This window comes from Acomys russatus, chromosome 2 (genome assembly GCF_903995435.1).
Source record: "Acomys russatus chromosome 2, mAcoRus1.1, whole genome shotgun sequence".
Classification (NCBI taxonomy): Eukaryota; Metazoa; Chordata; class Mammalia; order Rodentia; family Muridae; genus Acomys; species Acomys russatus.
This window is the reverse complement of record NC_067138.1, coordinates 431,215-458,357: the sequence shown is the minus strand read 5'-3', so window position 1 is coordinate 458,357 and position 27,143 is coordinate 431,215. Positions and strand designations below refer to the sequence as shown.

The 27,143-nt window shown below is 45.8% G+C and overlaps 2 protein-coding genes across 4 annotated transcripts in view; both read left to right on the top strand.

Moving 5' to 3' along the window:
* Positions 1-1,250: 1,250 nt before the first annotated feature.
* Positions 1,251-2,210, top strand: LOC127206252 (olfactory receptor 13C7-like). The gene has a single exon (XM_051165526.1). The coding sequence runs from the start codon at positions 1,251-1,253 to the stop codon at positions 2,208-2,210; it is 960 nt and encodes a 319-aa protein (XP_051021483.1).
* A 19,998-nt stretch (positions 2,211-22,208) lies between these two features.
* Positions 22,209-27,143, top strand: part of Reck (reversion inducing cysteine rich protein with kazal motifs) — a 69,094-nt gene continuing 64,159 nt past the window's right edge. Inside the window, exon 1 of one of the 3 annotated variants that reach the window (XM_051157069.1) lies at positions 22,209-22,365. In XM_051157069.1, the coding sequence (XP_051013026.1) occupies positions 22,263-22,365 (103 nt within the window). In that variant the 5' untranslated portion in view covers positions 22,209-22,262. The remainder of the gene's footprint in view (positions 22,366-27,143) is intronic. The other 2 variants (XM_051157061.1, XM_051157055.1) reach the window with 2 other exon arrangements.

Genomic DNA, 27,143 nt, shown 5'->3' with positions numbered 1-27,143 from the left:
CAGTGGATAGAAGTGTCACAGGCTGGTAAGCCTTGGCACTGTGGTATCAGTATGGTCTGGGCTGACCCCCAGTGTCATAGAGTTGTCACCTTGATGGTCATTGTACCCAGAAAGTACTGCTGTGCTTCCTGGATGGGTTTCTGCTGGCTTTCATTGGTGTTGTCTACTAGTCTCTCTCTCTCTCTCTCTCTCATGTTATGCATGTGTGTTCACATGTGTATGGGTATGCATGTACATGTGTATGTGTGTGTGGGGGGGGCAAAAGTTGATGTCAGGAGTCTTCCTCGGTCACTCACTTTTTTCCTGAGTCACGTTCTCCCAGTGAACCTGGGACACAAGGACTCAGCTAGCCTAACTAGCCAGTTTGCCTCAGGGGTCCCTAGTCTTTGCCTCCTGAGCACTGGGGTTTCGTGCTGGCCATTATAGATATCCGGTTTTCTTAAGGTACTGGATACCTGATCTTTGATCCTCACAGCTGCTCAGCAAGAACTTCATCCACTGGGCCATCTCCTCCCCACTCCCACATGCTTTATTCTTCTAAAACAAATGGCAGCAGTTGGCATTTGAAAAGTTGCTCACAGGAGTCATTTCAGAACGGAGCGATGCTACCTTCCTTCAGCGAGGTCCGTAACCACTTCTGTTGTGGGTTTGAGAGCACTAAAAGCCTGGGACAAGCTCAGTCCAGTCCCAAGGCTTACAGGACCTGAAGGTGAAAAGCAGCTCTTGCAAATAAATACCTCCGTCCTCCTGATTTGCCTTAGTCTTGTGGTGCTGCCTGGGCTCCCATAGCAAAGAGAAGGAGGCTTAACTCTGGGTGGGTGCTCTGCACATCTGTGCTTCACAGCCAGCTCCTTCCCTCCGCAAAGTGGCCAGTGGAGGACCACGGCCTCTTGGTGACCTTCAGAGGCTGCAAAAGCCTCGAGATCTGGGCTAACCCCTATGAACCCTCGTTTTTCCCCTCCTCTTATTATTTCGCTCCAGTGTTTTACAGAGATGGTTTATACATGCTGCCATTCTCTGAACTGTCCTTTGAAGGAAGGACAATCCCGATTCACTTGTTCCCAAGCTAGGGGGCTAAATGTCTGTCTGCTGTGTATTTCCTAGAGGTGAACAACCCCACAGAGACGGGAAGCCTGTGAGGGTGTCTCCTGCTGCTTGGTGAGACAAGCCTTGGCTTCCCAGGAGCTTTTAAAGTAAGAAGATGTGGATGCTGGTTGCTGAGTTCCCACAGATTGCAAAGTCAGTATATCATGGACAAATCCAATGAGACCTCCCCCGTGACCGGCTTCATCCTCCTGGGCCTCTCCGCCCACCCAAAGCTGGAGAAAACCTTCTTCCTGCTCATCCTACTGATGTACCTGGTGATCCTGCTGGGCAACGGGGTGCTCATCCTGGTGACCATCCTGGACTCCCACCTGCACACGCCCATGTACTTCTTCCTGGGGAACCTCTCCTTCCTGGACATCTGCTACACCTCCTCCTCAGTCCCACTCATTCTAGACAGCTTTCTGACCCCCAGGAAGACCATCTCCTTCTCAGCCTGTGCTGTGCAGATGTTTCTCTCCTTTGCCATGGGAGCCACGGAGTGTGTGCTCCTGAGTATGATGGCGTTTGACCGTTACGTGGCCATCTGCAACCCCCTCAGATACCCTGTGGTCATGAGCAAGGCTGCCTATGTGCCCATGGCTGCCAGCTCCTGGGTGGGTGGTATCACCAACTCTTTAGTGCAGACATCTTTGGCAATGCGGCTGCCCTTCTGTGGGGATAATGTCATTAATCACTTCACCTGTGAGATCCTGGCAGTCCTGAAACTGGCCTGTGCTGACATCTCCCTCAATGTCATCAGCATGGTTGTAGCCAACATGATTTTCTTGGCAATCCCAGTTCTGTTCATCTTTGTCTCTTACATCTTCATCCTCACCACCATCCTGAGGATCCCCTCTGCTGAGGGGAGGAAGAAGGCCTTCTCCACCTGCTCTGCCCACCTCACTGTGGTACTTGTCTTCTACGGGACCATCCTCTTCATGTACGGGAAGCCCAAGTCCAAGGACCCCCTGGGGGCAGACAAGCAGGACCTTGCAGACAAACTCGTCTCCCTCTTTTATGGGGTGGTGACCCCCATGTTGAACCCCATCATCTACAGCCTGAGGAACAAGGACGTGAAGGCTGCTGTGAGGAACCTGGTGGCTCAGAAACACCTGCGTGACTGACACTGAATCCAGGCTGCCATTGTGCAGGACTTCCAAACTCCCCTTTGTGTTTATGAGGACAGAGTGACACGGTGAAGAGGAGGGACTTCCCTAGTGTCTATGTCATGACTACAGACCAAGACTAAAAACAAACCTACTTTCTTTTTGTTAATTTTTCATAAGCAACAGTGCTTCTATCTAACAGGCTAGGAGGAAATGCCTTCACATCTCTGGAGAGATTGGCTGGTGGCTTTGTGCTCAACCTCAGTGGCATCATAGCACAACTCTTTTATGACCAGAAGCTGGCGCACATCTCTGTGAAGACACTGGCAAACCTGGTTGTTGCTGTCGACTGTGTGTGGACTTGCTGACTATGGCATGTGCTTTGCTTTGGTATTACTCAGTGTGATTTTCTATTACCCAATGCTGTGTTTGACAAGAAAAACATGAAAGGGCCTGGCAAGTTGACTCAGTGGGTAGAGGTGCGTATGTGCAAGCCAAGGAGATGTTTAGTGGGTAGAGGTGCATCCCTAACAACCAGAGCTTGGGCCCTGTACCCGACAAGGTATTAGAAAACCGACTCCCAAGAGTTTTCCTCTGACCTCCTTGGGCATGTCGTGACATGTGTATAGCTGTGTGTGTGTGTGTGTGTGTGTGTGTGTGTGTGTGTGTGTGTGTACACACAGAGACATACTTAAAATAGTTTTTAAATTTGTAGAAGAGAAGCTTGCAAAATACCACTCTTTCTATCACAGTGGTCGGTGACCCTATTCCGGGAACACTTTTTTAGTGTTCGCGCAAGGAAAAGAAGGCCCTTACCTCATTGGGGGAACTTGTCCTTGAGGGAACATAGAGAACTGTGTGTCCTCTTTCTCCCCAGCCCAGCTCTGGTCACTACGTGTCACAGGTCTGCATGTCTCGGGCTTGCAGCTCTTATCACTTTCTCCCCCATATAACCTACAACACTCCTGGCCTTAGCATCTCCCAGCAATCCCCCAGGTCAGCCCAGACAATAAGATTTTTTTTTAATGTGTATATACATGATATGTAGATATGCACATATATTGTAGCATTTACATATGAAGCAGGAGAAAGCAAATGACTACAGCAGTCCTCAGAGCAGTGCCTGTCAGTCTATCATGCTCCCCTCTAGCTCCAGCACAGGTGTGGTAGGCTGTGGTGTGCAGGTCTGGACACTTACACGGGTCAGCAGCAGCCTCAACAGCATTAGAGACCGGGAGCCATGGCAACCAGGGGACTTTGTAGGGAAAAAAAGAGAACTCTGCCAAAACTTATTTAAGAATAATGTGGCCTTATTCAAAAGCCAAGCCAGACTCTGACCTGCTCAGTTAGCCTCGGCTCCCTGGCTGAGGCACACTTTCCCTCCCTCTTCCACGTCGGTCTCATTCTCAGGTTCGCTTGTTGTAGCTGCTGTCATCTATGGGGTTTCCTTTTCCAGATTCACTCACGGGGTAAACACTGTTGGCTCCCACAGTCAGAGAACAGTGTCTGGGGTGCAGAGACTGATCTGAGGGGCCTCATTCAAGTCACACACCAAGCACAGTGGCAAGTGAAAGCCTGACATCCCAGCAGGGCTTGCCTCTGATGCTGACCATGGGGCCAGTGTCACCTAAGCCCTCTGGATGCTGTCATAAAGGGGAAATTTGGAGTTGGGGACCACAGTGAAGAGGTCAAGGGACTCTGAGAGGGCAGGAAGGATCCAACAAAAGGTATGAATAAACCTTCCTAACCTATGGAGATCCCAGAAAAGGAAGCCTACTCCTCACTCAGACTGACAATTCCCTTTACCCTGGACCAATAGAGCCTGCTCACAGGTAATTCCATTAAAGGAAAGAAATGAATAGATTTTTTTTTTTTGTACAACTGAGATTTTTCTTTTCTCTTGAAAGAAATTTTCACCACACAATGCTGGGTAGTCCTGGAACTCCTTATATAGGCCAGGCTGGCCTTGAACTCATAGACATCCACTTGCCTCTGAGTCTGAAATCAAAGTTGTATACCACCACACCCAACTTGGTCTTGTAATCATTGTGTTTTCTTTTCAGCTTCCCTTTGCCATATTTCCTCCCCATCTGATTTTCTGATTTTGCTTTTATGTGTATGTGTGTGTGTGTGTGTGCGCGCGTGCACGTGCAAGTGGGGGTGTCTAGTGTCTTATGGAATTATGAATTATGCAATTAATCGAAATAAGCAAACAGAGCCAAAGACAAGACATGAGGAAACAAATAGGAAGTGAGAAAGTACAGGGCTGCAGGTGACAGGAGAACAGGAGAGGGGTGGGGAGGAACCAGATGGAGAAGGGAGGTGCCTGAGGGAGCAGTGCTGGGGATGTGAACAGATGAGGATGAAGTGCAATGACACAAATATAGGATTGAAGATACCATGCTCAGACCCATCATTTTGTATGCCAACCTAAAAAATTAATTTGAAAAGTGTGGTGGGATGCACCTATAGGCCCAGTGCTTAGGGGGAGAAAAAGGAGCATCAGGAATTTAAGGCCACTGTCAACTACAAAGCAAGCAAGAGACCTTGTCTCAAATAAACCAAAAAGGATAAAGCCCACAAAGAAACAAATGAAGGCAGGTAGGATGGCTCACACCTGTATCCCAAGCACTGAGAGGACTGAGTCAGGCCAGAGGATGGCCATAAGAGTGAGGTCAGCCTAGACTATATAGTCAGTCATAGGCTGTCCCAGGCTGCAGTGTGAGGTCTTATCTCTAAATAAATAAATAAATAAGAAAAAAGAAAGAAAAAAAGAAGAGATCCAAAACTGTGAGCTTAGTAATCCTCTTTATAATGCACCCAGCCTTGTGTATTTCATTATAGCAATGGAAAATGGACTGGAGATGCCTGGTGTGAATCCACAGCTGGGAAATGGTACTATGTAAAAGTCATCTTCCCATATGACAGGCCCTAAAACTCCTTGACCTGAGTCGTCTGCACAATTCCTCACCCCTTGGATTTATCACATGTGTTCTATGTCATATACAGGAGACAGCAATTATACCTAAGTACAAACTTCTTTTTAATTTTTCAATTTATTATTATTATTGTTGTTGTCATTATTATTGTTATTATTATTGCTGTTATTGTGTGTGTATACACATGCCATAACAAACCTGTGGAGGTCAGCGGGCATCTCTGTGGAACTGGTTCTCTCCTTCCATCTTTATGTGGGTTCTGGGAATCCAACTCAGATCTCGAGGTTTAGGCTCTCATGGCAAGCACCTTCACGCACTGAGGTATCATGCTGGTCACTGAGCACACACTTCTGTGAGTAAATGTCTGGAACTATGACATGAACACCTGAAATTTATGCCAGTAGCGACTCCTCAGGAGTCTGTGGTGCTCGATCCTGACAGCAGCAGAGGTTCTGCTCACATGGAATTGTTTATAATACACTAAACCATGGGCAAAGATGAGAACTCTGTGTGGACTTTCCCAGGAGAGACAATAAAGAGAAAGTCAAGCTATATTGAATTTGTCACTTGTCTTTGAGCATGGGATCTACCAGAGCTTCCTTCCTTACCTGGGCCTCATCACATGGTCCAAGCACACGCACCATCCTCCTGTCTTAGTGCTAGGATTCCAGGAGTAAGACACCACTGAAGCTCAGGGAAAATCTTTTTTGAATCAGGGTTCCCCTGGATACTCTTGGAACTCTCTATGTAGACCAGGCTGGCCTTGAACTCACAGAGATTCACCTGCCTCTGCCTCCTGAGGAGTTGGCCACCATGCCCAGCATGCTCAGGGTAATCTTTAAGTAAGATGAGGACTCCCCTTTTAGAGTTTGTTGAAGTGGCATAGTCCTAACCAGCCCACCACTGAGAGGTGGACAGGGGCCTCTACCAAGGCAAGGAAATAGGTCATAATTCAGAAGACAAGTTGAGGGGGGTGGGAAGGCCTGGGGCTCTTTGCTCTGCCTCATTCTTACCTGTGTTGAAGGATCATCTTCTACTGACTTGCTGTGTTAAGATAATAATCTGGAAAATTGCTCCTTTCTCCTGGCTTAACTGACTGTAGAAGTTGAGTTTGTTAAATGTGTTCTGTGAAGAAAGTGGGTGGAAACATACCCTTGCCTCCTCCCTTAAGAGTAAATCCAGCTGGGCTGAGGGACTGTGTCCTAGGAAGGCAGGTCTCCATCTGTGACCTCTCCAGTTCACATCTCATAGAGCCGTCCCTACATGACTGTTGGCCAAGTCTGCCCTCTCTGAGTCCCGACTGAAGCAAGAATATTTTTCTCTTCTTCTTTTCTGACCTTTTCTCCTCTATGCTGGCTGGAGCCTTGAAGCCTTTGGACTTCCTTATTTCTTTTTTGTTTCTTTGGAGAACTACTCAAAAGAAGCATTCTCTCTGTGTCTCTGTGTCTGTCTCTCTCTGTGTCTGTCTCTGTCTGTCTCTCTCTGTCTGTCTGTCTGTCTGTCTGTCTGTCTGTCTGTCTGTCTCTGTCTCTCTCTCTCAAGACAGGGTTTCTTTGTGTAGCTCTGACTATCCTGGAATTCACTCTCTAGACCAGGCTGTCCTTGAACTCAGAGATCTACCTGCCTCTGCCACTTGAGTGCTGGGATTAAAGGTGTGAGCCACCATGCCTTTAATCTCACTGTTTCCTTTTGAATATGAGGAACTGTCAGCATTCTAGGTCAACAGAACCTCTGCTACTATCTGGATTTGGGCACAACTGGTTCCTGGGGTGCAGCTGCTGGACAGCACAGGCAGTCCTTTTCAGGTGTCCATGACATAGGTCTAGAGATTTGCTCACAGAACTGTATGCTCAGGGTCCAGCAAGATGACTCCCTGCTCCACCATGTGGCTACCTGAGCACATGGCTATCCTCCAGGCAGCTCAGGACTTACAGCTCGCCTGCTCTGTAAGTTCATCCGTTTTGTCTGAAAGGACAGGGTTTCAGAGTTCCACTGGCTGTTCATACCACCTTTCCTTTAATCATTCCTCACCATTGTAAATAAAATTGCAATGATCAGGAAATGCTGCTCTTGTTTTCCTCAGAGATCTTATCAGCAGTAGCATTGCTGCACTCTGTGGCCCTTCTCTTTCTCATCTGAGGAACTGTCACAATTTTTGCACATTGATGATTCTAAGTTAGCACTCCTGCTAACAGCTAACAGTGGGGTGGAAGTGAAAAAATAATAACTTTTCCCTTCGCTCCCCAAAAAGCTTTTAAATTCCTGTAGTCTGAGTATGCATGGCTCAGACTCCAAACCCCTCAGTGCTAATGAAACCTATACAATCCAAATATACTGTAAATCAGGACAGGAGAGAGAGAGAGAGAGAGAGAGAGAGAGAGAGAGAGAGAGAGAGAGAGAGAGAGAGAGAGAGAGAGAGAGAGAGAGAGAGAGAGACTGGGTTTGGTTTTTGGTTGGTTGGTATTTTTTGTTGTTGTTGTTTTGTTTTCGTTTGGTTGATTGGCTTTGTTTTGTTTTGTGAGACAGGGTTTCTCTATGTAGCCCTAGCTGTCCTAGAACTTACTCTGTAGACCAAGCTGGCCTCAAACTCACAAAGATCCTCCTGCTTCTGCCTCCCAAGTGCTGGGATTAAAGATGTTGGCCATCATGCCCGAATTTCAAGTGACTGCTTTTAGAGCTAAAAACGAAACAGACTGAGGGGAAAGTTATTAAACAGTCAGGGAACTTCAGCTGGTGCTGGCCACAGACTCAGAGGCCATCGGGGTGCCCACAGCACTCCTAGGAAGTTGGTGCTGTGTGCTTCCCATTAAGGTTAATGCTTGACTGCCTTGAATTCTGAGCAACTCCATTATCATTCCAAACTGAGTGAGCTGGGAGCTGATAGAGATGACACTTTTAGTCAGGCCAGACACCTGCCCTCTCGGTCTGTCCAACAGTATTTGTTACTGCTGAACACTTAGCTGAGTCTCCCTCTCCGCCGGGTTCAATTTCTTGGTAAAATGAAGAGTGTGTGTCCAACGCTCACCCTACGCATGGAGGAAATACGGAGACTAGCCACATGGGAAGAATTGACCGGGGCAACCTGCCACTCTTTGATTAGGGTTTCTTGTGCACTGTCTCCCCCATTCATTTCCTTTCACACCTTCCAACACCAATTCCCTACAGGTCCAAGGATTACAGCCTTGGGTGGCTGGTGGCTCTGGCTAAGGGTTGTCTGCTGCAAACCTGCCATCTGGTGGAAATTCTGAAAACTGCTGGTTGTGAATCCTGCAAGTTCCTTTTATCAGCATCTCAAACTTCAGAGGACCTCTTGAAAACGAAGATTCTGTCTCAGCAAGTGCAAAGATCCCATGTCTCTAGTAAGTGTCCAGTTGGCGCCCATCGTGGTCTACCCCCAGCATTCAAAGGACCGTGTAGAGAAGCAGGGATGACACGCCTGGGTGGACGACATCCCCTTCCTGGTGCCAAACCCCAAAGCTTTGCTGTCTCTAGATGCAGATTTGGCCTGTTTAGGGCCTCTTGGGGTCCCTGACTTACACTTTGAAAAGACGTTCTATATTTCAGGACCAGGACTGCACACTGTGCCCACACTGCCAGACAAAAACTCTGACCAGCCTAGTTTATGTGTCTCAAATGACAATGTCCAGGAGCTCCGCGCTGGCTGCCCCCCGCCCAAGTCCATGAGTTCTTTGATTCACTGGAGTGAGCAGATCCTGCCTCAGCTAAAGCATTTGTTTTCTCCTAAGTGTATCAAGACACTAAGACTACCCAACAGGCTATCCGAGAGAGAACAGGGGGTTAAGAGTTGATGTTGTTGTTTGTATTTGGTTGTTGTTGTTGTGGCTTATGGGTCTTGAGACAGGGTCTCATATGGGTCTAGCCTGCCTTCAAATTTGCAGTGTAGCTGAGGCTGGCCTTGCATTACTGAGCATCCGACTATTGCCTCCCTAACGTCAGTCAGACCTGAGCCATCACCCTGCCCTGATTTGCATTGTATGGACCCCCAAATATGGTCCCGTGATTCCCCCTACTCTCGCTTCTGACTCCTGACCCAGCCTTGGTGCTTCCTCCCTCCTCCCACCACCACTGGCGGTGTGCGGTGTGGTACCCTCCTCTTGGAAAACTAAGTAGTAAGAAGCACCTTTCAATAGCATTGGCCTCTGTGTGTCATCACCCAGCCACTTCCATCAATTAAAATACCCCAGGTGCACTTTGAGGCATGAGAACTCACCCAACAGAGACGGCAGTGCATTCCTCACACATATAGTCATGAGCAAAGGCACAGAGAATCTCCAGTCATATCAGCCAAAGCTGAAAAGACAAAATACCCATAGGTATGCCCAAAGAAACTGGACATGGCTGTACACTCTGTAACCCTAGCATCTGGGAGGCTGAAAAAAGATGAGAGGATCATGAGTTTGAAGCCAGCTTGGACTAGTGTGAGATTCCTTCTCAAAAAACAAACTGGGCACTGGTGAGATGGCTCAGTGGGTAAAGGCACTTGCTGCCAAGCCTGACAACTGACTTCAATCCCTAGAACCCACACAGGAGAAAAAGAAAACTGACTCCTACAAGGTGGTGGTGGTGTTGTCACACTTCCACATGAGCTCCCCACCCCACACACATACACACACACACACACACACACACAGAGAGAGAGAGAGAGAGAGAGAGAGAGAGAGAGAGAGAGAGAGAGAGAGAGAGAGAGAGAGAGGGAGAGGGAGAGAGTGTTGTTTTGGGGTGTGTGTGTGTGTGTGTTTCTGAGACACTGTATAGCCATGGCTATCCTGGACTTGCTTTGTAAACCAGACTGTCGTCAAACTCACAGAGATTCTCTTGTCTCTCTGACTCCCTGAGTGCTGGGATTACAAGCGTGCACCACACACATTTTTGAGTTGAATATTCATGTAGCAAAATGCTACCAAGCAAAACAACTGACAAAACTATCAAAACTGTAAAATTATTTTCTCTCTCTCTCTCCCTCCCCCCTCTCTTTCTCTCTCCTTTTGGTTTTTTTCGAGACAGGGTTCTCTGTGTAGCCTTGGCTGTCCTGGACTCACTTTGTAGACTAGGCTGTCCTCAAACTCACAGTAATCCACCTGCCTCTGTATCCTGGGTGCTGGGACTAAGGCATGTACCACGAGATTCTCTCTAAACTAGTATACTAAGTGAAAGAAGTCAGCCACAAAAGAGCCCAGTGTGTAACTGGAATCCTAGAGAAGTCAAAACTAAGGTGTAGCACCAGGAAGCTCAGTCATTGTTGTCTGGAGCCAGGACTGACTGATTGCAAGAATGCTTTGGGGAGTGTTGGAGAGTAGCAGGAATGCTGGGGAACAGCAGGAATGTTGAGGAGTAGCAGGAATGCTGGGGAGCTGCAGGAGTGTTGGGGAGAGGCAGGAATGCTGGGGAGCAGTAGGAGTGTTAGGGAGTAGCAGGAATGCTGGGGAGCAGCAGGAGTGTTGAGGAGTAGCAGTAATGATGGGGAACAGCAGGAGTGTTTCGTATCTTGGTTTTGTATACTCATTTCTTACTTAAGACACATAGAATTACATCTTAGAATAATCAACTTAACTTTTACTTTAAGAATCTGTGTAGAAGGCTGTAGCGATGCCTCCATAGTTAAGAACACTTTCTGCTCTTGCAGAAGACCAGGATTAGATACCCAATATCCACACGGATGCTCACAGCAGTCTGTAACTCCAGTTCCAGGGGATCCAGTACTCTCTTCTGACCTCTGCAGGCAGCAGGCATGCACATGGCACACACACATACACGAAAGTAAAGCATTCACATGTAAAATCAATAAATCTAAAAATATTTTTTAAATAAAACGTACATGAGTGTTTTGCTTGCGTGTATGTCTGTGCACCACATGTGTGCCTAGTGCCCTCAGAGACCAGAAGATTAGAGATCGGATCCCCTGGAACTAGAGTTACAGACAGTTGTGAGGTGCCACGTAGGTACTGAGAATTGAACCTGGGTCCTCTGAAAGAGCAGCAGGGTTCTTAATCTCTGAGTGATTAAGAGAGTGGTATTTTTCCTGCAAATTATACCTCAAAAATTGAATTACAAATAAAATAAGCAACTTCAATTTTCAATTCTAATTTCTTACCTAAGTGGTTATGTACAACTGTGTTTTCGTGTGGTCCTCATGATCACAAGCTAGACTCAAATTCACTATGTAGCTGAGGCTGTCTCTTGCACTTCTGATCCACCTGCTGCTGCCTCCTAAATGCTGAGGTTACAGAGTTGTGACACTGTGGCCAGTTTATGCAGTGCTAGGGATTAAACTCAGGGTTTCACGCATGCTAGGGAGAGCACTCCACCAACCCAACCCCACCCCCATACAGTTTTAAAAATAAGTTTATTATTTATTATATATTAGTTTTATTATTTATTCCTTTAAAACTCTTGCCTCTACCCTAATTTTTATCTCATACTTCTAAAATGCAGCCAAATGCAAATAGATATAAAACATAGCTGAGTACAAAATAAGAAACACAAATACAGCAAAGAAAGAAGCTCATGGCAACAGTTGCATGCTGTCTTGGTTAGGGTTTTTGTTGCTGCGATGAAACACTTCCATATAGCTGTTCATCACTGAAGGACGTCAGGACAGGAACTCAAGCAAAGCAGGAACTCGATGTCGAAGCCGCAGAGGAGTGCTGTTTACAGCTTGCCCAGCCTGTTTTGTTATTTTAGGGGCTAAAGAGGTAGCATCCAGGACCACCTGCCTCAGGCTGACACCACCCACAGTGGGCTGGGCAGTGCAGCACCGATCACTGACTGATTCACCTTCAGAATTGTAAACTCACCGAAATAGAAAAGATGCTTTCTTCAAGGTTGTGAAATAGAAATAGGCAAAATGTTATGAATGTTACATTTATATAATTCCTAATTGCTTCATGGTCCTTCTTGCTATATGTAGTTTATTGTATATATGTATAATAATATAAATGTGTATGTAAAAGTTAAAAAAAGAATCAAAGAATTAAAAAGACAAAAGACAAAAAAGAAAAGAAAAAGAAAATGCCCACAGGGTTGCCTAATGCCAGTCTTATGGAGGCATTTTCCCACCTGAGGCTCCCTCCTCTCAGAGGACTCTCTAGCTTTTGTCAAGTTGACATAAACCAGCCAGTACTTCCTAACCACTTAGCTGTCTCTCCAGACCCCCAGAGAATCTCTTAATTGCTCATATCCTAGGCTCTAACTCCCCCAAAATTTTAATTCCCTGATTTGAGGAAGAAATGAGAAGAAAATCTGGACTGATTAACATTTTGCTGGTATGTACGTACATACGTATGTATATATGCATGTATGTATATGTGTATGTGTGTGTATGTATGTATGTGTGTATGTGTGTGTACATGTGTGTGTATGTATGTGTGTATGTATGTGTGTATATGTGTGTATGTGTGTGTGGTTGGTTGGTTTGTTTGTTTTGTGATGCTGGGAGTGGAACTCAGGCAAGCATTCTGCTGTTGAGCTGCATCTGGGTCCTGCCTGCTTCCTGCTTTTAAATCCCTCCCGGGAGTGCAGAACTGAACAGTTTCCCAGTGAGGATGGGGACTAATGCAAGTCTTTGGAAGGTTGACTGTGAGATCCTTCCCATAGGTTTGAATTTCAAAAAAAAAAAAAAAAAAAAAAAAGAAAGAAAGAAAGAAAGACAAGAAAAAAAATTATTTACAATTACTGGACTAGTTAAAGACAGAGCTGGTGCTTAAAAGTTTTATTTGGATTTGGCAGAACAGGCCTGTAATCCCAGCACCAAGGATGTGGAAGCAGGAAGGGTCAGGAGTTCAAGGTCATCTTTAGCTTTATAGTGAGTGTGAGAGCAGCCTAGGCTATGTGAGGCACTGACATGATAAAAAGAAAAAACTAGAAGGAAAAAAAGTTTTGCGAAATCAGTGGTATCAATCCCAGAAATGAACGCAAAATGTAATGATGTAATATACATGTTACAGATCAAAATTAATAACACAAAGATGAATCGCTTCTTAATATTGTAGGACAGTGACAATATTCTATCAGGTAGTTGGCTTTTGAACCGTTTGTCATACCATATGGTGCCATAAAACTCAAATGGATTACAGCTGAACATAAACACATCACAATTACAAAAAGGCTCAAAAGGAACAGAATGACATATTTGTGCCAGCTGTGGGAGACAGCGTGGCTCACTCTCCGACAGAGAGAAGATCTCAGGGGTAAGACAGGTACGCAGGCAGATCATTAAATCACAAGAGAGAAATTTTTCACCAGAGGGAGGTTTGTAAGGTCCTAATCGTGTCTGGCTTTTAAAATATTAATTAATTAATTAATTTGGCAGGGTCACTATGTAGCCCTAACTGGCCTAGGACATACTCTGTCAACCAAACTGTCCCTCCAATAACAGATCCACCTGCCTCTGACTCCTGAGTGCTGGGATTGAAGGTGTGCACTACTGTTCCTGGCCTGGCTAGATTTTAAATACTGGTGACTGAGGAATAGTCATTTTGCAAATAAAATCAAATCTGATAGGAAGACTCTAATGTTATCTTCAGTTATTTTTCACTAGCAATGCATACAATTTTGTAGTCTTTGGGACAATTTAAAATACCAAATAACTAGGGCTGGGGTTGTGGTAGAGTGCTTGCCTAGAACTCACTTGTAATATAACTCAATAGAGAGACAGATACATTCCAGACAGCATTTAGTGTGTATTTAGGCAGTGGACACCTGTAAACATCTTACATTTCAGTTTTGCTTCTGTTTTTTGTTTGTTTGTTTTTTAAATACTGGAGACCACTATCCCAATAGCAATCATATTGTCAAGCTGACTCATGTTTATAGTACCTCAGGTTGAATTGCTTCCTGTCATCTCTGAGCATTTATTTTATCTTGCTGAGCCTCTGCTTGGGAAAGCCTAAGCACGTCACTCATGTGCAAAGTGCTCAAGGCAGCACACCCATGCACTGCTCTCAACTATGCGCTGGGAAGGCTGGGGCCATCTGCTCTGTGCAGATGTTCCCCCTGGTGTCAGGCCAACTGCAAATTAACAAGGGAACCGTAACTGCCTGTGTTATGGGTGCCACCAGGATCACCCTCATTTTAGGGTTTCTATTGTTGTGATGACACCATGACCAAAAGCAAGTTGGGAAGGAAAGGGTTCATTTGGCTTATGAATCTACATCACTGTATGTCACTGAATAAAGTCAGGACAAGAACTCAAGCAGGGCAGGAACATGGAGGCAGGAGCTGATGCAGAGGCCAAGGAAGGGTGCTGCTTACTGGCTTGCTTCTCTTGGTTTGTTCAGCCCGATTTCTTACAGAACCAAGGACCACCAGCACCCGGAAGCACCACCCACAATGGTCTGGGCCCTCCCCAGCCCTACAGGCTGGTCTACAGCCCACGCTTATGGAGGGATTTTCTCAATTGAAGCTCCCTCCTCTCCAATGACTCTAGCTTGTGTCAAATTGTCATAGAAACTGGCCAGCACAAACCCCAAGTTTTAATCGCTACTCCTCCAGCTTTACTTCTGTAACAAAGAGTTTTGGCAGCTATCAAATCTTAATATATGTTTGATAATTGTTGTTTAACTGACTTTCTTATTAATAGGAAAGTTTTAGAGAAGTTTTTGTGCTTACAGTAGAACTGGGCAGAAATGATAGAGGTTCCCTGTGCGCATGATGCTCCCTGCTCCAGAATGACCCATCCACTACAGCTGACAGACACCACCACAGAGTCTGTGGCTCATGAAGGGGTCCGCTCTGGGTACCATACATCCCGAGGGCTTCCACAATGGCGTAGTAGTGTCCTGAACACTCCTGAGTCCCTTACGGGACAGTTCCACTGCCCTAAGCCCATCCTATGCTGTGCCTATTGATCCCTTCTTTCCCCAACCCTGGAAACTACTGATCTTTCCAGTGTCTCTAAAGTTTACCTTCATGGAATGTCATGACGATGGGCTAACGATGGTGTCCCTTTCAGACTGGCTTCTTACATTAGCACTGTATACTCACATATCTTTTTCATGGCTTGGTAGCTCAATTCTTGTCAGTGCTACACTAATACTCCATGCTTGAGGCCAACCACAATTTATTTACATGCTCACCTGTCAAATGACATCCTTTTGGCTCCAAGTTTTGCAATCGTGAAGAAACTTGCTATATGCCTCTTTGCACATGCAGGGATTTGTGTGTGCATAACTCTGCATAAATCAATCTTTGTTTTGAAATTGGGTCTCACTATAGTCCGGGCTGGCCTAGCACTTACTTTGTAGGCCAGGGCATCCTGAAACCCATGGTACTCCTGCCTCAACTTCCCAAATTTTGGTCTTGCAGGCATGAGTCAATCTTGGGACAAAAATTTTCCAGTGCATTTTTTTGCCATGCTATCTTAATTAAACTGTTGTGTAAGGTTGCAAAAGAAGTTATTGAAAACAAAACATGACCCTTTGCAAACTATTTCTGTGTGTGAACCAACCAAAACAAAGCCAAGATACAGGAACTTGTTGGAAGCTCAACCTGTGTAGCTGCTTCTGTCATCTGCAATTCCACATCTCAAGTTCATCCAAACTTTACTTATTGCCTTGGAATTCGCCTTTGCTCTTTGAATTGAGAAACTGTTGTACATTTAAACTTCTAAATTTTGTTTTTATTTTCTTTTCACATTTACGAATGTCTTGCCTATATGCATGTCTGTATACCACATATGTAACCAGTGCCAGAGGAGGCCAGAAAAAGGTGTTAGGTCCCATGGACCTGGAGTTACAGGCAGTTGTGATCTGCCACGTGGATGCTGGGAATCAAACCAACCCTGGTCCTCTGGAAGAGCAGCCTGTGCTCTTAACTCTCAATCCATCTCTCCAGCCCCAAGTCTGAAAGTATACCATAAATGCAGCCAGGCACGGCGGCACATGCCTGGACTCTCAGTGCTCAGTAGGCTAAGGCTGAAGTGTCAAGTTTCAAAACAGTCTGGGCTTCCCAGTGAGATCTGTTTCAAACCGTCACCTATATATGGATTCTATTGCTCATAAAGAAATTAACTTTTTTCCCCAGTACTAGAGATGAAATGTAGAGTTGCCTGCTGGGCAAATTGTCTACTACTGAGCTATACCCTTGGCCCTAAACTAAAAGTTTTCTTTTAAATATTTTTAAAGGTCGCATGTGGTGGTGCACTAGCCCTCAGGAGGCAGAGGCAGGTAGATCTCTGTGAGTTTGAGGCCAGCCTGGTTTACAAAATGAATTTCCAGGACAGCCAGGACCACATTGTAAAACCCTTTATCAAAACAAACAAACAAAAGCAATAACAACAACAACAACAAAAACCCACCACCACCACAACAAACTGTTTTAATTGTGTGTGTGTATGCGTGTAGGGAGATAGAGATGTGTGCTGTGACTGAGGGTGCCAGAAGGACCTCCTAGAGCTGGAGTTACACCCTCAACAGAGTCCGTGGCTCACAAAGAAGCTCGCTCTTGATGCCATACATCCTAGAGGCTTCCACAAAAGTGTAATAATGTCCTGAACTCTCAATATAATTCTAAAAAGTCTGACATGAGTGCCAGGTCCAAACTTGGGTCCTCTCCCTTAACCACTGAGCCCTTTCTCCAGCACCTGAAATGATTGAAATTTGAATGTTATAGTAATGAATAAACAGAGGGACAAGACTACAAGGTCGATGCCAGGTATACAGGCTCATGTCTGGAGCGCTCTTTGGAGGCAGAATAATGTCCGGACATCTCAGACTGAGGGTTTCTCAGGTTGGAGAGCATAGTGGTGAGTTTTATAACATATTGGTGTTGGATGCAGTGGGGAAGAGCTTCTTGTCTGAAAGTCAGCAGGCCCCAGCTAAGCTGCTTCTGCTCCAGGGCAACGGGCAGGCTTTGTTCTCCAAGGTCACATTCCCAGTTAGTAAACTAATAAATAGTAAGCGTGATGCACAAATGGAAAATAATGTCTCTGGCTGGGAAGTTCTGACAGTGTGCTCTGATCTTTAATGGATAAACAATTGCCTCTGCACATCCCGTTCCCTCTGATTGATCAAAACCTAACCTCGGTTCAGGGGAATCTTAATTTAGTCAAGGCCATTCTCAAACATCTGCCCTGATTTTGAAAGAAGTTTCTAGAGCCCAAGCCAGCAGTTGGGCCTGGAAGAAGGCAGGGCATCTGGTCCTCAGCTGTCACTGTCAGCCCCTGTTGACACCTGCATTCTCATCTGGCCTCCAGTTGCACAGGCCATGAACACAGCGGCTCTAGGCTCTCCCCGCCCCCCTCCTTCTGAACTTGAGTTCTCTTCAAGATCTTGGCTTGCAAACTTTTACATTGCCTTCTGTGAAGGGCACAGAAAGCAGCCATCTACTCTTCTGTGGGGAGCAAGAACAGACACACACTGGAAGCTGTTTCTATTCAGTTCCTCACAAGCTGTGTATAGAGAAACTTCATAAGATCTATCCCTTCCACAAAGGAAATAAGGGCCAGATCTCGGTCCCAGGGTCTCTGTGACCCAGCCAGTGCCTCTCTCACAAGCAACCCTCTTTTCACCTCTGAACTTCTCCCCCCAGCACTAGAGGATCACAACATCGGGGACTGATGAGGATGTGAAGGGCTGTGGCTGACTGACCAGCATCCTTTGTTACACACATTGGCCATCCCCTCGGTCTGTAAGAATGAAGAACTAAAATTGATCTAAGAAATCCTAAGCTGGAGGCAAGGAAAGCCAGAGGAACAGCTACTCCCAGGCACGACTTCTCACAGGGCTGTAATTGCCTCACAGCTAGATCTAAATGTACATATGCACATCCCCTGGCTTTTGTTGCAGCTTCTTTTTCTAAATATGTGTGTGTGTGTGTTCATTCAAGTGTGTGACTGTATACACACAAAGCCAGAAGAGGGCATCAGGTGTTCTGTGAATGGTTGAGAGGAGCCAAGACCTTCCTCTCACTAGTTCTGGCCAAAATTTAAATAAATCCGCTTCCTTTCACCGAGGAGAGAGAGAGAACTGTGCAAAGAGCCCAAGCTAGAGCCGCATGGAGGAACTAAGCCCAGGCACGCAGGATGTGGCTGGAGTGTGTGTCCCCGAATCAGAGGGTCACTGAGAAATGAGGTCAGAGAGGTAAGCAGGAAGGCGTAGGGAGATACCGTAATTACTGTGATTCTTACTTCCTGAGTGGGATGGGAGGACTCTAGAAGGCTCTACAGAGTAATAAAGCAAGCTGCTTAAAAGGGTTTCTGTAATTGCTTTTTTTGAAAAAAGACTACAGGGGCTAATGGATGAAAGAAAGGTCACTTAGGAAGCTTCTTCCACAGCCTAAGCAAGGCAGAGTGATTGACTAGGGTGATAGCGCTGGGGGTGGCTGAGTGGCTTCCGTTGTTTCTGAAAATATCAGCCTTCCTCTGCGTGATTATTACCGTCTTATAGGTAGCCATTGTATCCTTATCTGCCGATTTCATTACGATGTATAGGGTGAAATTTCTTTGAATTTGTCCTAAGGGTACACTCAGCTTTCTGTGTGCTTTCCACCTCATTTGGGAAGTTGCCAGGTACCAATCTCTTGTTCATTTTCTGCCCTCTAATTCTCTTCTCCCTCTGGAAGTCCAACGTTGCATACATCAGTCACTGAGCAGCACACTTTCTCATCTCTCTCCTCCATCCCCTATACTTGGTACTGAATACTTTTTTTTTTGTTTTTATTACTTTTAAAAAATATTTTATTTTATTTATTCATATTACATCTCAGTTGTTAGCCCATCTCTTGTATCTTCCCATTCCTCCCTCCCTCCCACTTTCCCCTTACTCCCATCCCCTATGTCTGTGACTGAAGGGGACCTCCTCCCCCTGTATATGCTCATAGGGTATCAAGTCTCTTCTTGGTAGCCTGCTATCCTTCCTCTGAGTGCCACCAGGCCTCCCCATGAATACTTTTTTAAAAATATTCGGCTTCAAGTTATGTTATCCTTTCCAATGTGCAGAATGTTAAACTCGTGAATTATACTTTATTTATAAGTTTAGGCTTCCTGTTGGGTTCTGTTTCTATAGTTTCCATTTTTCTTGCTACAGTAACAAGCCATGACCTAATGGTGAAGACTGGGCTTGTAGGGAGCTTGTCCTAGGTCTACTGTAAAGTACAAATGTATTAGTCATGAAGAGGTTAGAAAATACAATCAATTATCAAGATTAAAATCAGTCACTAGAATTCCTTGCCAGGATTATCCAGATGCTGGAATTAGTAGACTAGGACTTTAAAGAGCTTGTCATTCATACATTTAATCATATAAAAGGAAAATATGGTGACACTGATGAAACAGATGTGTGATCTCAGTAGATCCTCAAGTAACTTAACTGCATGCCTGAAAAACCATAGCAACAGTCCTTATAGTACACACACACACACACACACACACACAGACACACACACACACACACACTCATTTAGCACTCCAAACACAAAATTCATATGTATAGCATACAACCAAAATCTGCCCAGTATGCAAAGGAAAAGGAAAATATTACTCAGAACTGGAAAAATCAATATAAGTAGATATAGAGATACTGAATGATCAAACAAGGACATTAAATTGCTGTTATAAAAATAAAAATGTTATCAAGAATATTAAAAGGGGGAGACATGACTATTATGAGGAGGGGAATAGAAAAACACAAAGAGAACTATACTTGAAAACTTTTAAGGGGGTGGGGCACTTTGGAAGCTGAGAGAGGAGGCTTTCAATGCCAGTAAGGTACTACCTAAGGAGACCCTGTCTCAAAATGAAATAAAAAGGAGGGATAAAATCACAGGGAAAATACACCACAAAACCATTAATCAAAAGATTTGTGGAGGGGGCTGGGGACATAGCTCAGTGGTACAGCACCTGCTTACCACGTGTGAGGCCCCTGCTTCAATCCTAAGCACAGGAGAGGAGTGGGAGAGAGAGGGGGGAGATTTAATGGGTTTTCTTTAACTAAAATACAGGGAGATGGCTCTTCGCATCAGAACAATCACTGGTCAATCAATCCTTTTAAAAAGTACCACACTAATCTCTAACCATCATTTTAAAGTGAAACAGGATTACTTCGGCATTATAGGACAGAAATACATTGTGAGCTCCAAAGTGAGCCGCATAATTTTTCTAACTGCTACACTTTTAAAAGTTAATAGGATGGCCAGGTGTGGTGGTGCACGCCTTTAATCCCAGCACTAGGGAGGCAGAGGCAGGTGGATCGCTGTGAGTTCGAGGCCAGTCCGGTCTACAAAAGCGAGTCCAGGACAGTCAAGACCACACAGAGAAACCCTCTTGAAAAACAAAACAAAACAAACAAACAAAAAGTTAATAGGAAGAGAGGGTAGATAAATATTATACATTTGTCAAAGCGCACAGACTGCACAGTCCTAATAGTGAATCCTAGTGATGGGTCAGCGCAGGCGCACTCGTTGCCACAGCTGTACCACTGGTGGGAGACACTGATTGCCTGTGAGGCTGGGACATGAGGGGCAAGGGCAAGAGGCACGTGCTTTCTGTACCTTCCATTCAACTTTGCTACGAGCCTAAAACTTCTCTAAAAAGTAAAGCCTTAGTTAAAAAGGGAAGAAGGTGGGGAAGAAATGATGCAATACAATACTCATGTATAAAATTCTCAAAAAAAAAAAAAAGTTGTTTTTAAGGAAAGCCTATTGTGCGCGGGGTGGCGCATGCCTTTAATCCCTGCACTAGGGAGGCAGAGGCAGGCGGATCGCTGTGAGTTCGAGGCTAGTCTGGTCTACAAAGTGAGCCTAGGACACCCAAGGCTACACAGAGAAACTGTCTCAAAAAAACAAAACAACAACAAAAAAGAAAGAAAGAAGTCTGGTCTTTTTAGAGATGTACAAAGTACTTGAGGAAGGGTGGGAAATAACTACAGCCAGCTAGTCCCGTGGCCCAAGTTAAGCTCTCTCAGTTTGAGAGTGTTCACATTACTCACTGGGTCAAGTACTGTCCTAGGCATTCTAAATACAGTACAAGCTGGATGCCTGTAATTTCAGCACTTGATAAGAAAAGCAAGACCGGCCTTGGTTTCCTGGTAAATTCAAGGTCAGCCTGAGTCGTATGCGATCCTATCTCCAAAATATACACGAATAAATAATCACAGTATCTTCATTCATCTTATCAAGGAAGGCCAGCGTGAGAGTTGGGCGAGACTCAGAAGTAAAATGCTCTCATGCGTAGATACAGGGTTAGTTGGGAGCAGTGTACAATGCAAGGAGTGCGCCAGGACCTTGCTCTTTCCACTATTATTTGCCCCCCGGGGGGGGGGGTGGGCGGGGGCAGGAAGAAAAGATTAGTTTAGTGACCAGAGTAGAGTCATCTGGAAATAAGCAACTGGCTTCAATTCTAAACAGCAAGGTAACTCTAAAATGGAAGCTGCGCTGTCTACTCAAGAGTGCAGCAGCCAGGAGGAGGGGAGGCGTTCCTACACAATGAATTAGCTTTGATTAGTAGATCCTCTGGAACATTCTCCACGCTGCTGGAGTGGCATGGGAAGATCCACTTCCAAATCCTCTCCTGCCAAATCTGAATTTCAAGGGTCTCCCAAGTCTAGTCATACAAGCTGCCCTGTCCTTTTCTCTGAACGGAACAAGGTACCCGCAATGTGAATGGCACAGTGAGGCCACCCTGTGAGTCCATGCCCTCAGCAGAGCCTTTTGGGTTTCACGGGAGGCCAGGTGACCTTCTTTAGGTGGAGGCTGGACGGGATATTGAAGAGGATTCAGGTGCAACTCCTGTGGTTCAGCTTTGACTTAGTCCTTGGCTATCAGACGGACCTGCAGAGTGATCTTGGCCGGCTCGTTGCCTCTGAACTGCGGGGGTCCCCATGTGGCCCAGCATGCCGGGGTCCCAAGCCTCTGACTTTCCGTTTGAAGACCGACGTCCAGGAGCCCGAGGCCAAAGGCGATACACAGCTGGCCCACAACAAAGAGCCAGGGTCCAAGGGCGCGCTGCCGCCCTCCGGGGGTAGTTTTTGGAAACTCAGCGCGGCTAGGGCGGGGCTTCTGAGAGCACCAGCCAATCACCAGAGGTCCAAGGCGCCGGGGGGCGTGGCCTGGTGCCAGCGGCTGCTGCGGCCAAGCTGGGTCCGAGCATCCCGCGGCTTCGGACCCGCCCGGCCCGGACATGGCGGCGAGCGTCCCGGCCACCCCGCGAGGCGCGCTGCTGCTTCTGCTGGCCGCGGCGGGGGTCGCTGAGGTGACGGGGGCCCTGGCCCCGGGCAGCGCGGGTGAGTAGCCGCAGTCGGGGCGGTCCCGGGCGAGCGCCTCAGCGCTCCAAGATGGCGCGCGGCCGGGGGGCGGGGTGGGTGCGCGTGTACCCCCAGACCCGCGGGCGGCGGGGGACCCGGAGGCCGCTCCCTGCCCTCGGCTTCTCTCTCTCTGACCTGAAGATCTTCCGACCCCCGGGGGTGGTGACTTGAGTTTCCAGGCCTTTGCTCTGTCACCTCCCAGACCGGGGCCCCTTGCTCTGCCCGACCCTAGTCCCGGGCCCGGGTCCCTGTCAGAAAGCTGAGAGGTGCCTGCGCTCCGCCTAGCCACGCCGGGCACACGGGATTCGTCGGTGCAGCTCCCTCACCCTAACCTTAACCTAGCCAGTTTGTTGTCACTTGTTAATTTGCCTGACTTGGCCCGAGAGTGGCAGTCCACACTGATAGGCTCCACAGGGCTGCCGCCTGAGACCCTGCTGGTGGGTGGGGGACCACTACGAATCGTTAAATCACCCTGGAGCGGCGGGCTTGAGGAGAGGGGTGTGTTTCTTGGGCAATTACAACCCAAGATGAATAGGAAGCTTGGCTGCTTTCTGATTGCCCTTCTTGCACTTGCTCTGCTTTGGGACTTGACACTAGCGTGTGCCTCCCGGTACACCTCAGGCTGATAGGGAGCATAAGACAGGAGCTCTAAGTCGTTTGGATTCAGGCAAACGTGTTCAGAGTAGAGATGCCAGCAGGGCTATGTGTGCACAGAGGAGGAGTGACATTCACCTAGGAGATGAAAAAAAAAAAAAAAAAAAAAAAAACCCTAGTATTACTTGCCATCAAAAGATGACAAAAGTAATGGAGGAGTGTGTTATCTACAGGGTGAGACACTTTAGGGGAAAACAAAACTCAGTCTCAACAAAGTTTTTAAGAAAACCTGTAATATTAAAATTAACGAGTTGGGGCTGTTGTTTATTAAAAGCAAGCATTTGGAGAAGGGAAAGCTTCTGTCAGGAGCCTAGCATTAATTAACTAATTAGCTTCTAAATTTAGCTATTAAATAGTAAGGAAACTAACAGAAAAGGAAAGAGAAAGAAAGAAAGAATGCTGGGAATTCATGGCTAATTCGGCTTCCCTCTCTGTGTTCTAGTTAGCCCAAAGATAGCTATCTATGCTAGTTGGCCGTTTTTATCCCACTGTTGTAGAGTGAGACCTTTAGGCAGACTTCAGCAAGTTACTTACCCTTAATCCTTTTGTACTTTAATATTCACAGTCTTGTATGTGGTACCTTCAAGATCAACAGTTCTCTGACCTGTGGGTTGTGACTCCTTTGGGGGGGGGGTGTCCAAGGATATTTTTTCCACAGGAGTTGCCTAAGACCATCAAAACCTACAGATATTTACATTACATTCATAACAGTAGCAGAATTAAAGTTATGAAGTAACAACAAAAGTAATTTCATGGTTGGGGGTCACCACAACATGAGTATTAAAGAGTCACAGTTTTAGGAAAGTTGGGAACCTCTGTTCTAGATTTTACTGTGAGGTATCCATGTTTAGAATTCAGCATGGCAGACGCTAAAATGTTAGCTCTTAAATGTATTTGGACAAGGGCTGGAGAGATGGCTCCGTGGGTTAAGAGCACTGGCTGCTCTTCCAGAGGTCCTGAGTTCAGTTCCCAGCAACCACATGGTGGCTCACAACCATCTGTAATAGGATCTGATGCCCTCCTCTGGTATGCATGAAGACAGTGTACTTATATGTATACATAAAATAAATACATCTTTTTTTAAAAAAAATGTATTTGGACAAGTCAGGTGTAATGGTTTACACCTATAATTCCTGGAAGGCTAAGCTATGAGTGTTGCCACAAAACCCAGGCCAGCCTGGGTCACAGGTGATAACCTGACTGAAATAAAACAAAAAATGAGAAGCAGAAAAAGAGAAACAAAAATATAACCAATGATGCCAAGCGTGGTGGTGCACACCTGTAATCCTAGCACTCTGGGAGGCAGAGGCAGGGGGTTCTCTGAGTTCAAAGCCAGCCTGATCTACCAAGTGAGTCCAGGACAGCCAAGGCTACGCAGAGAAACCCTGTCACAAAACAGAACAAACCAACCAAACAAACAAACCCCAATGTGTGTGAATGTGAGTGAATGAAACACTACATTGTAGCCCGTCTTATAAGTTCACAATAAAAGGTCCAAAGGCATGTATTTGTTAGAGAATGGCTACTGGGTGTTTCTTTTTGGGTGGTAGAAATGTTACAACTGAGTATGCTGAAAATAACTGAATTAATACACTTAAAAAGGGTGAACTTCCCAAGCTGTGATTTATATCTCAATAAAACAGCTGTGTGAAGAAAATGTTTACTATTTAATTTTCCTTCTAACACTTTGGAACACACTGGCCTGGTTATTTCCAGTAGCCCTTCCATCTCTAAGACATCTGTGGCTTCATTCAGTTTGCACTGTTCGATAAAAAGAAGTTTCAAGTTTGATTGTAAGTTGAGCCTCATTCCTTGTACTACATTCTGGGGAGCATATAGTACGAGGCATTGGTAAAATAATGGACAAAAGCTGCCACTGTGGGTCTGTGGAAGGTCTGAAGCAGAAATTGAGAGCACAATTATTAAATTGTGTTTTAGTGAAGGCCTGGTTTGTAGTCCTGTTCAGGCGGTCTCATTTCCCCTCTCATTATCCCCATCCGAGACTGTCTCCTCTGGCACACAGCTTTCCAGGTCACTGACCCCTTCGGCAGTATCTGCCCCGACTATTCTGCTCTTGGGGTGAAGGTGGGAGAGTGCTTCGGCTTGTTCAATGATTATAGCTCATCAGAGGAGGAGGATAGGGCCCAGGCTACAGGCCCGGGGTCTGTGTCTTAGGGCACCTTCGTGACTCTGGTTCCATTTAAGACGTTTTGTAATAATACAAAAGAGAGAAAGACGTGTAACATTAAGGGCCAAGTTTCAAACAGTTGACATTTGAGGGATTATGTAATAGCCTAGCATCCTGAAAAAGAATGTAATGAATTTTAAGTTGGAAAAAGGAAACGCCTATCTGGAGGAAAGTAATAAGAAGCAGATTTTCTTCCTACTGACTCTCTGGGCCCATGAAGTAGAAAGAGTGAGGGTTAGTGACAGACCAGATCAGACACTTCATTCTGGGATCCTACCAGGAGTCCCTTTCTTGCGTCCATAGGCTTAAGCAGGCCTTCATTATTCCTACTTTTCACAGTTTAACACTCCTAGAAGAAAGTGAGAAGATGTCGAGGAGACAGTTTTACTTATTAAAAGGCAAGACAGATTGGACAGAGGATTGTTTGTTTGGGAACTGTTGGCTGGTTACTGGATGTCGGGCCCTGATGTACATGCAGAGCTGGTGTCTTTACTGGGTCTAAGTCTGGTATGAAGAAACTAAACCTCATGGTAACAGGGCTGCTGAGAGAGAGAATAGCCCCTTAGAGAAGGTGAAGTTTTGAGTGAGGATCAAAGGCATTGAAGATGCCACAAAAGGTGGTCTGGGGTTCAGGAAGAACAGAACTGTAAGACATTAGGACCAGTTGGTTGGACATAGTGAGCCAGAGTGTAGGCGAGGGCTAGGTGGTGTGGAGCTTTGCTGGAACCATAGGAACAGAAATCAGAGCTTTTTACCTAGGTGGAGTGTGACTTGATTTATATCTTAACCACTAAACCATCTCTCCAGCTCTACCGATTTATATTTTAGAGCACTCTTTCAGTGACATAAAATAAAATGAAAATAAAGCACTCGTTATATATAAAAGAATAAAGGGTAACTAGAAATCCATTACAGTATTTCAAACAGGAGCCGGGTGTGGTGGTGTACACCTGTAATCCCAGCACTTGGTAGGCAGAGGCAGGGGGATCACTGTGAATTTGAGGCCAGCCTGGTCTACAAAGAGAGTTCCAGGACAGCTAAGGCTATTATACAGAGAAAAGTGAACAAAACAAAACAAAACAGCCCCACAGTAGAACCCTAGTATTTCAAGCAATATCATGGTGAATTGGGTAGGTAGTTGTGGAGGTAGAAGAAGAAAGAATTAATATATTTAGTTGATGGATTGAAACGTGAAATGAGGGAAGGAAGAATTATGGATTACTCATCAGTTTGCTTAAAAGTAACACCTTTTACTAAGGTATGAAAGATGGGAAAGCCATGTTCAGGAAACCCAGCAGGTTATGCACAGAGTCAAAGGGTTTCATTTTGGGGGCTGAGGACGTAGCTCAGTGGTAGAGAAAGCACAAGAGCTGAGTTCAGTGCCCATCACTGGAAAGGAGGAGTGGGGCAGAGTCAGGGGAGAAGAAGAGTTTCATCTTTGTATATGTTTAAGATGGGTATCAGGAGTGGCTGACTGCCTGAAGTGCTTGTTAAGCTGCTAATAGTGCGGGAAACTACAGCCCATGGTTCAAAGTGGTGTGCAAAATAGACGTGTTCTCTACTTGTGTGGGGCTTACGGTGTAGTGGGAAGCTCAGACTTCTAACATTACCAAATCCAAGCATAGTGGCATGTGATGGTAATGCCAACAGTGAGGAGGTGGAGAGGCAGGGGATTCACGTTTGAGACCAGCCTGAGCTACCTAATAAGGCCCTGTCTTAAAAATCAAACACATAGAAATCACCAAGAATTGCAGAATGTCTACATTGACAAGACATGCTTTAATTAGTACACATCTATTTATATTCCAAGTCTAATTGAGGAAAAACTGATTTCATCAAGCATGCAGCACATGACATGGTAAATGCTACAAAGTTTGGAGATAACTCAAAGATTGCCAAGAGTCAGGCTTGGTAG